Genomic DNA, 16883 nt, shown 5'->3' on the forward strand with positions numbered 1-16883 from the left:
CTATGCAGGGGCTACCCTTGTACCTGATTTGAAAGCTTCAGCTGGTCCAAAACGCAGTGGCTTGACTCCTCACTGGAACCGGATGTCGAGATTACATTCGAGCAGTGTTCTCCGAGCTGCATTCGCTCCACGTTGAAGGCCAAATCAGGTTCAAGGGACTGGTCCTTACCTTCAAAGCCAAAGACCTTTGTACCTATGGGACCACCTTCTCCCCTATGCCCCTCAAAAGAGTTTATGCTGTAGTTCGCAGAATCTCTTTCTCGGTCCCAGAGAGATCAAGCTGGCCTCAGCAGAGCCAGGGTTTTCTCGACCCTGGCTCTGGGCTGGTGGGACACTCCTGAAGGAGATCAGGGCCCTGAGGGACCTAACATGGCTCCAGGAGGCCTGTAAAGCAGAGTTGTTCTGCCAGGCCTGCGGCTGAAGCCCACAGAACATCAAGGTAACTGGCCTCCCTGCATGCGCAGGGACACAACCCCTGGCTGCCGTGGGAACACCTTTTCAGCACTTTATTCATCCCTGTCCCCTCTCCGAAGGGCGATGAACCCCTAAACGAAAATGACATCTCCTGTAGCTGCAAGCTACAATTTTAAAGCCTGTATTTTTAACTATTTGATTTTTAAAATAATAATAAGGAATTCTTTATACTATATATCCTTTATGCTTATGATTGCAATTTATTATATATGCTGTGAGCAGCCCTGAGGGAAGGGCGGTATAAAAATCTAATAAATAACTTTTTTTTTTAAAGTTGATGTAAAGTTGATGGTTTCCTTGAGAATACTTTCTTAGTTGTTCTCCACAGAAAATAATGCATAAAATGCTCCCTGGGTATGTCGGTGGGCCAGGCGAGCCCAGTGCTGGCTGCTCCTGGGGGCTAAGCAGGGTCCGGCCTGCCGAATATTGGGATGGGAGACCTCCCAGGAGGTCCAGGGCTGCTACCCAGAGGTATCAGGGGTCGCCGTAAGGAGGTTGCAGAGGAGAGGACATGCAGTAATGGGTTTAAACCAGTGGTCCCCAACCTTTTTTTGGCTGGGGACCGGCAGGGCGATGGCCACGCCCGCGCAGCGCGCATGCGTGGCCACGCCTGCACATTGTGCCCACACGGCCGGGCCGGGCCGCGCATGCGCGCTGCGCAGCACACATGTGTGCATGCGTGGCCGGGCCACGCATGCGTGATGCGCGGTACGGCCCTTATTCCCTCTCCCCCCCTCCCGCAGTAAGAAGCTTCCCGGGCCGGAAGCTTGCGGCCTGGGAAATCTTTTACTGCAGGGGGGGTGGGGAGAGGGAACTGCGGCCGGGCTCCCTGGCCTTTGCGGCCTGGCACTGGGCTGCGGACCACAGGTTGGGGACTACTGGTTTAAACTACAAGTACAACGATATAGGCTAGATATCAGGAAAAAAAATTTCACAGTCAGAGTAGTTCAGCAGTGGAATAGGCTGCCTAAGGAGGTGGTGAGCTCCCCCTCACTGGCAGTCTTCAAGCAAAGGTTGGATACACACTTTTCTTGGATGCTTTAGGATGCTTTGGGCTGATCCTGTGTTGAGCAGGAGGTTGGACTAGATGGCCTGCATGGCCCCTTCCAACTCTATGGTTCTATGATTCTATGAGGTTGAGGATTGGCAGGGAAGCAGCAGGAGAAGACCAGGGGAACACTCAGGGAGCACCCAACACCGTTGTGTCTGCACCATCCGCACCATGTGCTAGAGGAGCAGCTGCAGGTTATAGTTTGCCTGTGGCAGGAAGTGAGTGCGGGCTTAGAAGCCTTAAGTGGTCCATTTCACCTTTAGTTTTAACAATAGGACACCTCTGGACTGTGAGGGGGTTGTGAGCAAAATGCGTCAGCTGGGCCGCTTCATCGTAGGCATTGAATCACTGATCTCCAAACAGTGTGTAACTGACCCTTTTAACTTCTTTTTTTCACGTCCTAGAGAATAAAATCTGGAGAGAGTTTGGAAGGCTCTTTTCAGGTGATCAAATGCCTCAGCAGAAGACCAAGAAACTGGCAGCAGTGTGTTGAGCTAGCAAGATTGAAATTTGAGAAGTATTTTAATCATAAGGTGAGTGTCAGAAATCTATTTCAGTGGGGCTGGTGTTCAGTTGATGGTTTGAAGAAAGTGCATGGTTCTGTACTTAGCAGCACACGCACATGTGCACACAAGGTCCTTTCCAGTTCTCTGAGTAAAACTGAAGATCGCCTTTTTGTTTCTGCTCTGCTTAAGAAACTAAAACTTCTTCCGTGTTTTGGTGGAGCTGTATACGGGTGTTTCTTTCTCTCCTAGGCCCTCCAGTTGCTTCATTCGTTCCCCCTCGATACCCGATTAAAAGACGGCAGTGAGTACAGTGACCACGGCGGCTCTCGTGGGTGGGCTTGGCTGGCTGTTTTTCCCTTTGTCGCTGTTAACATCCCCCTCGCTTTCTCTCCAACGGCCAGGTCTGTTTTGGCAGTCACCAAAGAGGCCGCCCTTTCCAATTCGATTTGAGTTCGGTGATACTTTGTGAGTAAAATTTTAAAAAATAAAATAAAATGAATGTAATAGTGCGGGAAGGAACGTGAGAGGTTTGCAGCCCTCTAGAACTGGCACAGTATTGGTCTACGGACGTCAGGGGTATTCAAACTGCGGCCCTCCAGATGTCTATGGACTACAATACCCATGAGCCCCTGCCAGCGTTTGCTGGCAGGGGCTCATGGGAGTTGTAGTCCATGGATATCTGGAGGGCCGCAGTTTGACTACCCCTGACATACATGAATCAATCAGTTGTCTTTGAAGTTCTGCACCCTGTAGAGTGAGCAGGCCTCCCTGTGCAAGGTCACCTCTGTTTGGCGCTCCTTCTCTTGAGTACAGCAAGTCCCCGAGGGGGTCACATGGAGGTATATGCAGGACACAGGATCACAGAATCATAGAATCATGGAAGGGTCCATACAGGCCATCTAGTCCAACCCACTGCTCAACGCAGGATCAGCCCAAAGCATCCTAAAGCATCCAAGAAAAGTGTGTATCCATTCCAACCTTTGCTTGAAGACTGCCAGTGAGATGTGTGTTGGGCATTTCCTTTTTCACAGCTACCTGCAGCATGTTTCTAAATTGTTGCTTAATTCCCCAAATCAGTAAAAAACAAATAAATAAATAAATAAATGAGCATTGCCAGGAGCTGCTGATACGAATGTGAACACACTACTGTCAAATAGATGAGCCAGCATGAGAATATTTGGGCCTCTATGAAAGCTGAAGAGGGAGCCTACCTGTCAAGAGAGGGGGGATCTGACGAGCACCCAGGGGTGAGTGTAGAGCTCCTGGGGCTCAGGCAGGAGTGCAGGAGAGGGCACTCCAGGCCCAAGCCAGGGGCATCCCTCCCCCCCAAGCAACACGGATAGGTGCTGGTGACCTCCACCGAATTGGAATCCTGAACCTGGGGGGGGGAGGGGGGGAGATGTGCCCCGGAGGGGGCAGGGGTGATTGGAAGCAGAAGCCTGCCCTGGCTGTTCTTTCCCCTCCTTTCAGAGTGCCCCCCTGGGGCAGCTGCCCTGGCTGTCCTCTGACTGAGACTGCTGCTGCACCCGTCATGCTTAACCATTTGTGTCCCAGCAGCCTTTGCATTGCTGAGGTGCAGAAACAAGCTCCAAATATGCTGACGGTGTAATTTAATGGGCCAGTAGTTGCAGACTGAGGGATGGGTTTGTGTGCAAAGCTCAGTAGTCTTGAGTTCAGCCAGGGAGTTCTGGACGGGTCTGTTGACCATAAATGCCCTGAGTGACCTTCGGAGGCCGACTACTTTGGGGGACATTCATGCCATTTGGTGGGCTTGGAATTCGCTGCCCCAAAGCAGTTGAGGGAGGGGAAATGGAGGGGTGCTGTGCTACCCCTGCAGCAGCAGTCTTAAAAAAGGACGGCCCAGCAGAACTGGCAAGGATCCCCACTGGGAAAAGGATTTTACGCTCTATCAAATCGAATTTTATTCAGCCAGCAAGAGCCCTCTGCTGGCCAGTGAGCCAGCATGACAGAGTAATTTAATTTGGATCTTTAATTCGTATTCCTGACCTTTCTGAGATTAAACAATATCTGTATGATAAGGCTGGGTTTTGATTAGTTATGTTGTGAAAGCCCAATCCTAAAAGGATCGGAATCCCCACTTAAAAACGGACAATGAATTAAGCAAGGAGGGGATTTGGACAGGGGACGGCTTGCTCCCCCAGCCTCCTTCTCCTTCTGCCTAGAGATATCACCTGGGTAGTATCTTGTTAAAGTTAATTTGCAATGCTTGTGAATGCTGGACAATGGGGTACAAAAGATATAACTTATTTTGGTTTTATCCTAGGCATTATAGCTTCATAGTGAGTACGGCTAAGCTGTTTGCAACAATATACTGTATTCCACTTACAGAAAAGGTAAGCCTCCAGTCTGAGGATATTTCTATTAATATTCTGAAAGCGATCAGGCATATTTTTGAGCGTGAAGGAAAATGGCAATTCAGCCTTAGCTGCAAGGCGGGCAAAGTATTTCCATAGCAGGTTGTCCGTCTGTGTTCTCAGGACTCAGCTCTGGACCCAGAGGTGGCTCAGGTGAGGTCTGGGTCAAATACTGACCCTTCAGGTCCTGTCTAAGAGCCGTCTTCTTCCCAGTATGACTCTTTGTTAAAGAGTTAAAGAAGTTATCGGTCCCTTCACTAATGATCAAGCACTTGCAAAAAGGAGGCAGTAAGTAACTTAAACTAGATGTCTTTTTAGTTTCCTCCTTGGCGGTGGCTTCCCATTTGGGGCCATCAAGCAATGCTTCATCTCGGTAGCCCTGAGGTGCCACTTGACAAAGTTGACAGTCTTCCCTATGACCATTTCTGCACTGGGAACTTCACTGCCCTGGCTTCCGTGCAGGAGCACAAATTGGGGGCGGATGAGGTACACCAGGCCAAATGCTCCCCCATGTGGGTGCAGGGAGAGGTGGGGCAACCTGCCACAACTAAAACTCCAGCCTGCAGCCTGGCATGAAACCTCCAGTGCGTAAATGGTCTATGTCACGGCCTCGAGAGGCCTACGTTTCTGGCGAAGGGAGCTTTGACTCTTGGAAGCTTATTCTGTGGTGCTACTGGGGGCGGGGGAGAATCTGGCTGTTCTCCTGCAAGATAATAGGAATACCCTCTGAAACTGAACTTGCTGTGCATACGACGTGGATGACAGGGTATAGAAAGGCTTTTTGCCAGTGCCTGTGCCCGGCGTTCTAATGACGCACAGTCCCTTTTTTTTCTCCCTGGAAGTATTGAGAATGCTCCTCAAAGCAAGACGAATGTGCCCTTTGAGGAACTGTAAATCCCACTGGAGTATCGTCGGGATGAGTGTTGGCCACGGGAGGCCTAATGATATCGATGAGCCGCTTGGAAAGAAGTCTTTGGCCTCCTGCAACCGAATGTGACCCTTGCTCATCCTGGCTTAATTAATCTAGCTCAGAGGGATCTAGGACCCAGGAGAGGAAGGGGGAAGGGCCAGATGTCTTGAAGGAGGCTGTGGAAAAAGTCCTTTGAAAGAAGCATTGCCTTTATCCAGAAAGCTCCGTAGCTCTTGATCAGCGGCAGACGTCCACTTTGGGGGGCCATGTGCTCAAGAGCTGCTGGCCAGCCATTCTCAGGCTTCCTGGGAGGAGACAGATAGCCCGTCCAGCTTCAAGCATAGTTGTAGAACTAAATGGCTTTGATCAACCTTAACTTTACCAGCAGGAAGGCACCTGAATGATGAAGGACCCTTCCTTCAGCTATCAATCTGGCACTGAGCTTGGGTTGGACCCCAAACGGACAGGCATTTATTTATTTATGTAGGCATTTTGCTGAGTCTATGCTTGTTCTAAGGCCGGTATTATTTGTCTATTTTGATGTACATTTTAAAGAAACATACAATGTTTTGTGCCTGCTAAGTTCCCTGGAGCCTGTGTTGACTAAGGAGTATGAGATATTAACTTTTAAAAACTTTTAAAAAGGTAAATTATATTTGAATCCATCCCATTTTACTTACTGATGTCCTTTGGTTGGCTTATTGTCGAGAGACGAATTTTTGCTCACTTCATTCTGTCGCTTGGTCTAACTTGTGCCATTGTTCGCAACTAAAATACAGGACATGTCAGAAGAAACCATTTTAAACATAATTTCTGGGGTGAAGATTCAAGAGTTCCGACCTTCTAACAAGGTAAATCTCGCCAACGAGGAAGTGCCAGATCTCTCTTCCTGACGTTGCCCTGTTCATGGACATTTTTGGCAGAGATTCGGTAGCTTGTCTCCTAGTTGCCCAGCATCAATTGCAGCATAATGGCTATGAACGGAGGGATCCCATTAATTCAACTTCTGTCCTAGATCAGGGGTAGTCAACCTGTGGTCCTCCAGACGTGCATGGACTACAATTCCCATGAGCCCCTGCCAGCGAACGCTGGTAGGGGCTCATGGGAATTGTAGTCCATGAACATCTGGAGGACCACAGGCTGACTACCCCTGCCCTAGATAAGCTACTGCCTCAGCTGGCCAGTTGCAAGTTGGTTCATGGCAAGTGATGTCCTTGGAACCCTCGTCCTCACTGTCCCATGCGTGCCGTGGTGAGTGGCTGCCGGGAAACTGACGGCTGCTGCTCTCAGTTTCTTTCAAAGGGAACTGTGCTGGTCTGTTTTTAGCCGTTAGCCACAGTGAGTCAGTGGTGCCTCCGTGACCAGAGGAAGCCTGTCTCTGTGGGGCCTTGGCTTCTGTGCTCCCTCTTGCAGACCTTAGAATCATAGAATCATAGAGTTGGAAGGGGCCCTACAGGCCATCTAGTCCAACCCCCTGCTCAACGCAGGATCAGCCCTAAGCATCCTAAAACACCCAAGAAAAGTGTGTATCCAACCTTTGCTTGAAGACTGCCAGTGAGATCTGGTGGCTAGACTTCCAGAGCATCTGGTGGCTGGACACTGTGAGAGGACAGATGACCAGTCGCATCCAGCCATGGTGCGCTGATTCATGAAGTGCAGGTCCCCCTCATTCAGTGCAAGTGGAGTGTTCAGCCCCGCTTGCGCCAGAGTGTTCTCTGGAAGCTAGTTTCTCAGGGTCAGTGTATGTGGCACCCAATGCAGCAGGTGAATGGAGCCACAGATTCCAGTGGGTTAAGTGCCCATACGGGGCTAAGAAGGGCACGGCCGACGGGAACACCCTGGAGAAGCACACGGTTGCTCTCTTTGCTTAGTGCCTGAGTCATGACGCAGGAGCTTGTGCTGATGGCTGCACAGTGCAGGGCTGCCGCGTCAGACAAAGTGTGCGAGGAAAGCAGGCAGAGGAGGGCTCCAGCGGCCGCAGGCCCTGAATTTCCTGCAAATGGTTGCAGGTGGTACAAACCGATGAAACGCTGAGGAAGCCGGATCCGATCCCTGTCAGCAGTGAGGATGAGAGGAATGCCGTCCTGCAGCTGGAGAGCGCCATTTTGGCCAATGAAGCCACCCGCAGTGAGTACACTGGGCCTGGGCCCCTGGCTGGATGCGAAGGGAGAGCATGAGCGGGGGGGGGGGGGAAGAGAAGAGGAGCATGGGCAGCCTTGGCCCCCCCTGCCACTGCCTGGAGGGAAGAGAGAGGAAGCAAGCAGCAGCAGCAGCAGCAGCAGGGAATGTCTTTCTGACTCTTTGTGACTCGTGTGTCTGCTTCTCTTCCTTCACGTGTTGTGTTTTGAAAATTCCAGCCCTCTCCTCGCCTCTTCTGGGACTCCAGGATAAATTCGCCACATTTCGTTCTTCATCACCCTCCCAATAGACAGTGGCCCGGTTGATAGAAATCTGGAGCCAGAGCTGAAACATGCCTCATAACAAAGCCTGAGCATTTAAGCACAACAGTGTGCCATTTCAGCAGCATAGGAGCACACTGAGAAAACAGGCAGATCACAGTAGCATAGCCCCAGTCCCTGCCCCTTTACCCAGACAGCTTTCTGATCCAGGGCTTACACCAGCGGGATGTTATGTGCTTTGCTGGCATTGCATTGTCTGAAGTCCCTTGTCCCAATGGATCCTAAGCCTTCCGCAGAGCACGAGGCCTCGGGCTACCCCTTTCTAACTGGTTAAATGAAACATCTGTAGTAAACAGAGCTCAATCACCGAGAATTCTAAATAGTGGTTTTGCATCTGAACAGGTGACTTGCAAATGAAGGAACTTACCTTTGAAAAGGATGACGACAATAATGGCCATATAGATTTTATAACTGCTGCATCTAATCTACGAGCCAGAATGTATAATATTGAGCCAGCAGACCGGCTCAAAACAAAGCGGATTGCTGGGAAGATCATCCCCGCCATTGCAACTTCTACAGCTGCTGTCGCTGGCTTGGTGAGTTGGAAAAGGGGCTCTTTTTTTTTTTTGCATTGGTGCAAGAACAAATGCAACAACAACAAGCCTTTAATAGCATACAAAAATACAACATAAGAAGGGAAAGTGCAAAACGATCCACTGCTAGTGAGAACAAAGGCAAAGATCATGCTTGAGACATAATACATTCACGATTTCTCGTGGCAAGATGCAAAAACTTTGCTACTGGTTCAGTTATATCAGGGTTCTGGGATGTCAGAAGAAACTGAACAAATGCTTCTTAGTCATCTCTAATCAAGCTAAACGTGTTCCTGTTCGTCAGAGGCCTGCTCCCCCCCAAAGACAAGGAGGTGGTCCCATTTGAAATCTTGTCGGAAGTAGGAAAGAGGGGCCCTGACCTGGGTAGCGCAGGCTAGCTTGATCTCGTCAGATCTCAGAAACTGAGAAGGATCAGCCCTGGGCAGCATCTGAATGGGAGGGCTCCGAGGAAGGACAGGGCCGATACGCAGTGGCAGGCAGTAGCAAACGACCTCCGAATGACTCTTGCCTTGAGACCCCCAGAGGTGGCTGGGGGCAAACCAACAACAGCAACGGAGGAGGTGGTGGAATGCGCTCCTGTTAAGGTGTATGATGGGGGAGAATCTCAAGAGTACAAGAGTGTAAAAACCATCTCATTTGCTGAATGTACCTGGATTGCCCCAATCTAACTCCTGCTGCATAGAAATGGCACAGACCAGACCTCTCCCGTTTCTTTTTTATCTTTGTAAGCAAGTTGGTCCTCATTCTATGTGGTGGTGAACTCTAGTCTATTATTATTATTATACTAGAAATTAAGCCAGCTATTGCTGAAATACAGCGGGCGCTAGAGCAGAGGCAGTCAACCTGTGGTCCTCCAGATGTTCATAGACTACAACTCCCATGAGCCCCCGCCAGCAAATGCAAGGAAGAGAGCCCGCCCTTTCTCCTCCCACATTGCCCTTACCCTTTTATTTAATACCATGGGAGCGGTTACAGATTATCATCATCATCATTGTTGTTGTTGTTGTTATTATTATAAGAGGCTCGTGACGGGTAACAGTGGTCCCATTAAAATACCCATTAAAAGACTTTTAAAAATCCCAACATGACGGAAAATAATCTCATTTCCACCCCCCACTACCAGAGCAGCAGGGAGAGTGGAGAGGAATGATGTAGCTTCCAATTCCAGGGGAGGGGCGATGGTTCTACTTTGCTGACCCCAGCCTCAATCATAGACTTGGTGGAAGAGTTCTGTTTTACAGGCCCTTCGGAAAGCTGGCAAATCCCGCAGGGCCCTCAGCTCCTCCGGGAGCTCATTCCACCAGGCAGGGGCCAGGACCGAGAAAGCCCTGGCCCTGGTTGAGGCCAGACGCGATTCCCTAGGGCTGGGAACGACCAACAAATTCTCATCCGCAGAGTGCAAGGCCCTGTGGGGGGGCATAGGGCGACAGGCCTATGAAATCTTATGGTTCAATCAATCTGTTAGGTGCCTCCATCATGCGTCAATTGGAATCTTGGCATCTATTCCTGGCATGCAACCTGCAAATACTGTCTGAGAATCAACCCATGGCTTCATAATAGTTTATTATGGATTTATTTTTGCATGTATTGACTTAAAGGACAATAATGCATTTGTTAGCCTTGGATAGGAATTCTTTCTTGTTACTTCCCCAAAGCAGCAGGCTGGTCTGGCAAATCAGATTGTGTGTCAGTTCCTTTTGCTTGCTGTCCCTGGCGGGGCCGATCCGTGCTCTTTGTCCCCATGAATAATCACAACATTTTCCCTCCTAGGTTGCTTTGGAATTGATCAAAGTTGTGGGGGGCTATCCTTTTCAAGCATATAAGAACTGTTTTTTCAACTTGGCCATTCCAATCATAGTCTTTACAGAAACAGCTGAAGTGAGAAAGACAGCGATAAGGTAAAGGGGCAAACAAAAGGGAAGGGTGGGACGCATTCCCTCTCAGTCATGCTCCTGTGCATGGTCTCAATGGTTACTGCCAGGTCAGGAAACCCTGTCCCAGAAACCAACATTCCTTTGTGTGTTTCTCCTGGCAGGATCTGTCCTCCTTCACTCCCCCCCCCCCCCCCCCCGTTTTCTGTGTCTCTCTCCCACTTCAGCTTTCCCTTGTAGATTTCTTGGCTCCTGCAGCTTCCAGCTTTACCATCTGTCTCTATTATCCTTTTTTAGTCTTTCTCTCCCCAGCCCTCCCCCACTGACACTGAGAATTGGAATCCCCAGTAATGTTCGTTGCGGGTTGTAATCTTATGAGATTGCAGTAGCGTACTTTTCTTAAAGTAGCAGACATCGCTTCTTGAGATCTGAGTTTTTTCTCAACCTCGTGTATAATTTTACATTTCATACTTTTCTGCAAACATGGGGCTTTCCCCAAGCTTCTAGATCACCCCCCCCCCCAGTCTATCTGTGGTCCCGCTATGTGGGTTTTTTGATCCATGCTCTTCCATACTAATCTAATCCTCAACACTTTACTGTAATCCTGTGAGATCCAAAGAGGTGTTGCCTCTGAAACCCACTGTCCCCCAGGGAGGCAGAATACCCCTGGGAGTAAAATAGGGAAGAGTCATCTGCAGTTCCACTTTAGGCATCCGACTTTGGGTATTGCTAAGAACAAACTATTGAAAAAATTGTTTTTTCTGCAACAAATGTTGTTTTTCCATGTGTGTCCTGTGGCAGAAATGGAATATCATTTACAATCTGGGATAGATGGACAATTTATGGGAAAGACGATTTCACACTCTTGGACTTCATCAATGCTGTCAAGGTAAGGCATCTGTTTTAAGTTTGCCATAGAAATGGTTCTGGAAAATAGGATTTTCTTGCATTGTCTTGTTGTCTTGCAGTGTAGCAGCTGCATTATTGTTTTCCATGTCCCCAGTTGTATTCAGTCCCCTCGTTCAGATTCATGGCAACGGAGGTATTAAAAGAAGAGATACAAACGGGGAGTGTTATGTACATTTTTAAAATCACATTTTCTGCTTTTCTTATACAAGTACATTTGTTTGAGCCTCTTGTGGCGCAGAGTGGTAAGGCAGCGACATGCTGTCTGAAGCTGTCTGCCCATGAGGCTGGGAGTTCAATCCCCGCAGCCGGCTCAAGGTTGACTCAGCCTTCCATCCTTCCGAGGTCAGTAAAATGAGTACCCAGCTTGCTGGGGGGTAAACGGTAATGACTGGGGAAGGCACTGGCAAACCACCCCGTATTGAGTCTGCCGTGAAAACGCCAGAGGGCGTCACCCCAAGGGTCAGACAGGACCTGTTGCTTGCACAGGGGATACCTTTATCTTTACATTTGTTTGGGAAGAATATTGGTTGTTCATTGTCCTGTTCAGTCGTTGTCATGTGCCTTTCTGAGCAGAGCAGGACAAAATGTCGTTCCTTTTCTGTGTTTCAGGAGAAATACGGGATTGAGCCTACCATGGTGGTCCAGGGAGTTAAAATGCTGTATGTCCCTGTCATGCCTGGCCATGTGAAGAGACTGAAGCTGACGTGAGTATCTTTAGGTACCCCCCCTGAAGGGAAATGGGTGAAGATCCCGTTGCCCTCTGGAAGCTTCCTGCTAAAGCAGAGGGGTCTACAGGATCTTCAGTTCATTCATTTATTATTTATTAAAACATTTATATTTTGCCTTCTCTCATGGTTCAAGGTCATGCAAAATAATAGTTTCCGGTTTAAAACCAAAAATAAAATAATAAACTTCATATTGCTCCTCCTTCCCCCTTTAAAAGATGCCTGCCCTTCAGATCCCCTGCGAAGCCCCGGCAAATCAGGAGGCCTTGTAGTGCCTCCTGAGGATCTTCAAGGAGAGGGACCCTCTTTGGGTAGCTCTTTTGAGCAGAAAGGCCTGGCCTCTGGTCAGTGCCCAATGGGACACCCTACGTGGCTGCCTGCCTGAGGACCGTAGTTGATGCAAGGGACATACGGGAGGAGACCGTGCCTCACACATGGGGGTCCCAGGTCGAGAAGGGCTTTAGAGGTCATTACCAGCACCGTGATCTGGACTTGGAAACATTTTTCAAAATAGTTGGGCTTCCACCTTCTGGACCAGTTGTAGTTTCTGTGTTGTCTTCAAGGACAGCCCTACGTAGAGCATGTTGCAGTAATCTAACTCTGCATCATCGAGGCCCGATAGGCTGATTTTAGATCATGAGAGTTGACAAATCAGGTGCAACTAACAGAGCAACAGGATGCAGCCACAGTGTGATGCTGCTACTCACCGTGGGGGCAGTCCCTGACCCACCTTTCGCATTCATGAATTTCAGGTTCTGAGTAAAACTGAAGCCCGTAGGCTAAAAAGAGAATACATGTTTTTAGCTTAAAAGGTATAATAGCACTGGGATTTTTTTATTATGATGCCACTTGAGTCTGAAATGGCAAAACCTAAAGTTGGAAGCCTGGAGGGAGGACTGATGCCTTGATCCCCCGCTGGCCCTGAGACTAGCTTCCTCGCAGTAGAGGTCACAGGCGTGGTAGGGACCCCTGGAGCCTTCCCCTCTTGGGCCAGTGTTGAAGTGGCCTTATAAGAATATTCGGTGGCATGTTGTTGTTGTTAGGTGCGAAGTCGTGTCCAACCCATCGCGGCCCCCTGGACAATGATCCTCCAGGCCTTCCTGTCCTCTACCATTCCCCGGAGTCCATTTAAGTTTGCACCTACTGCTTCAGTGACTCCATCCAGCCACCTCATTCTCTGTCGTCCCCTTCTTCTTTTGCCCTCAGTCTCTCCCAGCATTAGGCTCTTCTCCAGGGAGTCCTTCCTTCTCATGAGGTGGCCAAAGGATTTGAGTTTCATCTTCAGGATCTGGCCTTCTAAGGAGCAGTCAGGGCTGATCTCCTCCAGGACTGACCGGTTTGTTCGCCTTGCAGTCCAAGGGAGTCTTCTCCAGCACCAGAGTTCAAGAGCTTCAATTCTTTGACGCTCGGCCTTCCTTATGGTCCAACTTTCACAGCCATACATTGCAACTGGGAAGACCATAGCCTTGCCTAAATGCACTTTTGTTGACAGGGTGATGTCTCGGTCACCTCAAAGAATCCAGACTGTTTCCCCTCATGGTAACTCTACTGCACTGTTTTGTGGCATTTTGGCATCTGTCCTCTCGTGTGCTTTCTGTTGTTTAAAAAATGTGCCAAAAATGGCTAGTCTCCACTTGGCCACGACATAAGGAAACCCTGAGGTGGATTAGCTAGACTGGAGTCCAGGAGCCTCTTAAGAGTCCTACAAGGTTTTGGGGTTAGAAGCTTCCAAAAGTCCCTGCTTTGCTTCTCAGTTCTACTGCAGGCCAACACTGCTGCCCTCTGAAATTGAAGCAGAATGTTTCCATAAAATGTAGATTCAAATGAGTAGCCGTGTTGGTCTGAAGTAGCCCAATAAAATCAGAGTCTAGTAGCACCTTTAAGACCAACAAAGATTTATTCAGGGCATGAGCTTTCGAGTGCAAGGACCCTTCATCAGACTATGATCTTCTTACATGACAGGCTATATATTCCCGGTCATGTAAGATCATAGTCTGACAAAGGGTGCTTGCACTCGAAAGCTCATGCCTTGAATAAATCTTTGTTGGTCTTAAAGGTGCTACTGGACTTTGATTCCATAAAATGTGTCTATTTAAACCCGATTTCCCTGTTCCTCATTGAATGTGGTCTCTTGTAATTGGAGGCCTTACCTGATCCATGACAACCTTCTACAAGTACACATTAGAGCTTGTGTCGAGAAATTCAGGGACGGCGGACAGTTCTTCTTTCAGGGTTTATTGCTTCAACTATTCTTGATTCCTGTCTTGCAGGATGCAAAAACTTGTGAAACCATCAGCAGATAAGAAATATGTGGACCTCACAGTGTCCTTTGCTCCAGTAACAGACGGTGAAGAAGACTTGCCAGGCCCCCCTGTTAGATACTACTTTGCCCATGAAGACAACTGATGTAGTATAAGAGGACCATATTAATAGAAAGTGGCATTTATCCATTAAAAAATGTGGTACTACATTCTTGGTTGAAGCCTTAATTCAAAACTAAACAATAGAAGTCTGTTAATGCCAGCGAGGGGCTGCATAGGAAACCGGATTTCTGGTTTATCCCGTCTCATCCGAAAAAGGACCTCCGAGGTGTTGGAAAGTGAAGCTGTCTTCGGAGAAGACAGGTTTGCACGAACCTCTGCAGGAAGCCAAGAACTGAAGAGTTATCTGCATTGCACAAGCAAAACATGAAATGTGGAAGCCGTCAAGATTCCAAACAATGCATTTCTCATCTCACAGTGTTCCTTTTCATCTTAGCCCGGAGGCAGTTTGTTCTAGTGGTGTTGTGTTAAAATAGCATGATCTTTCCTTGGTTGTGCAGAGGGGGTTTGTTCCCTTCGGATCCAGATTAACTGTCACACCCCCAGTGCAACGGTAGCATTGCTTTCGAAGAGCAAGCCATGCTGTGACTTCAAACTAGATATTTTATCTGGGCCCCTGGTAGCGAGGAAATGCAGAGGTCCCCGTGTGTGTGAAGAAGAGGCATTTAAGCACCCTGGTAGTTAGAAAGTGAAGATGGGAGGAGTTTTAAGAAAAATGTTAGCTGCCTTGAGCATCAGGGAAGGGGGGGGGTGAGTACAAATATAACTCCTCAGAGAGAAGCAGAACAGCAGATTGTAATCTGCAATGTATGTCCCCAGGATATGTGGGCCAAAGAGGTCAATTTTTTACTGCCTTTGAGGAACCATATACAACCTATTTGGAGGGTCCGTATGGTTTTGGCCTGTTCTGAGCCCCTCATTGATTACTTTTGATGTGCAAGAGCACCATAGGCTGGACCAGCATTATTCCATCTATTTATTGACCACGAAAGTAGAAGGCTAGATGCTTTGTGGTGTAACATGTACTTCTCAGCACTAAACTTTAGAATTTCCAGTGATCAAACAGTCATGGGGGGCTATCAACTTTGCCTCTGGGAAAGCCTCTCCAAATACTTGGGCCAGCTCCCAGAAGATTCAAAGAATTTGGCTAGGAGATTAATGCCAGGAAACATTTGGCTGATGCAGCGGCTAGAGCAATGGCATCGGCCATCCCATTGTGATGCCATTCATGGTTGCTGCCAATTGAGACTCAGGGCCATGTGGAGGACCCGCCTTTCAAAAGATGTATATTTGCTACATCCAAGGATGAATAGCTCTCAAAAAGACATCAACGCCAGCAAACCTGGCAGTGTCTTAATCCTTTTCTGTCCCAGAGGCAGAGATTAGAGGCCAGAGGTAGAACCTTGCAATGGCGGTCAAAAGGAGGGGTGTTACACCCTTGTGGTTCAGGGATGGCTTAATTCCTTTCTTAAAGGAATGGAATGATATAACCTTGGAAGGCTGGGTTTGCTCCATTGTTGAGTTGTTGTACAAATTGGAATTTGTTGAGTCCCGTTTTGTTCTTTGGGGTCTAATGCTGCAGATAACCCTTTCCCTCAGTTGGGGGTGCAACTAGAGATTGCTAGACAAGGGAGCTGTTGAGAAAGTTTATGAGGGCTGAAACAGTCCCCCCTTTTTTTTCAATGCTGGTAAGAAGGATGGCAGCTCACACCGTATCCTGGGTCTCTGGAGGTTAAATAAATTGATGAAGGTTTAAACGTTTTGTATGGTGTCACTCTCATCTGTGGTGTCACTCTCATCCTTGTCCCCTGGCCTCTGGTTTGCTATACTGGCTTTAAAAGATGCCTATTTTCACCTAGCTATTCATGCATTACTTAGGAAGTTCCTCAAGAGTTAGATGAGGGAATGAAGTTCTTTTTCACCCAGAATATTTACCAAGTCGATGGTGGTAGTGGTGGTTTTCTTACAATATTCCCTTATTTTGGTGACTGGTTTCTGCTAGAGCTTCCCTGCCTCAAGGATGGGCCCGATTTCTGGGAAGTGTGGTTTGATCCCTGATCAGTTAAGCCTGTTCAGAGGTTGTTGGGGTTAATAGTGTCCACCAGGCAGTGGTGCCCTTTGCCCAGGGGCATCTGAGGGACTAGCGGTTGCGGTTTGCTAGGGGAGACAATCCTCTCGGCCATTCTCCACACCCACACTCTCCAGTCCTTAGCCTGGCGGCTGGGATTTTACTTTCGGTCTGGGATGCTTGGGTCACTGTAGACGCTTCTCTGGAAGTTTTTGGGGGGTCTGAAAGATTCCATGCAGGGAGGGTGGCTGGAATCGAAGAGGCAGCCACAGATCCACCTTCCGGAGTGTCATGCGATCGGATACCCTGACTCAGGGGTAGTCAACCTGTGGTCCACCAGGTGTCCATGGACTACAATTCCCATGAGCCCCTGCCAGCGAACGCTGGCAGGGGCTCATGGGAATTGTAGTCCATGGACATCTGGAGGGGCACAGGTTGACTACCCCTGCCCTGACTGATGCCACCACCTGGCGCTGGTGGTCTGGGGGGGCACTTTGGGCACCCTGAATGCCGCGGTGGGCGACCCTCCCCGTGCATTCCCTCCGACCTCCCAGCCCAGTTCTTGCCGTGGCCCGAGGCTCGGACGGCCCTCTCAGGGTCGGAGGAGACCCTCCCCCCTCCATCCCCCCATGTGCCGCGGGCGCGTGCCAAGCTCCAGGG

At 48.9% G+C, this 16883-nt stretch overlaps 1 protein-coding gene across 1 annotated transcript in view; it reads left to right on the forward strand.

Moving 5' to 3' along the window:
* The window catches only part of UBA6 (ubiquitin like modifier activating enzyme 6), a 44079-nt gene extending 28163 nt beyond the window's left edge, over positions 1–15916 (forward strand). The window contains exons 23-33 of the mRNA XM_077302875.1: positions 1930–2058; positions 2281–2332; positions 2433–2496; positions 4316–4385; positions 6096–6167; positions 7326–7443; positions 8118–8311; positions 10100–10227; positions 11002–11089; positions 11719–11813; positions 14105–15916. Of these exons, the coding sequence (XP_077158990.1) occupies positions 1930–2058; positions 2281–2332; positions 2433–2496; positions 4316–4385; positions 6096–6167; positions 7326–7443; positions 8118–8311; positions 10100–10227; positions 11002–11089; positions 11719–11813; positions 14105–14240 (1146 nt within the window). The 3' untranslated portion in view covers positions 14241–15916. The remainder of the gene's footprint in view (positions 1–1929; positions 2059–2280; positions 2333–2432; positions 2497–4315; positions 4386–6095; positions 6168–7325; positions 7444–8117; positions 8312–10099; positions 10228–11001; positions 11090–11718; positions 11814–14104) is intronic.
* The last annotated feature ends 967 nt before the right edge of the window (positions 15917–16883 follow it).

This window comes from Paroedura picta, chromosome 11 (assembly GCF_049243985.1).
Source record: "Paroedura picta isolate Pp20150507F chromosome 11, Ppicta_v3.0, whole genome shotgun sequence".
Lineage (NCBI taxonomy): Eukaryota > Metazoa > Chordata > Lepidosauria > Squamata > Gekkonidae > Paroedura > Paroedura picta.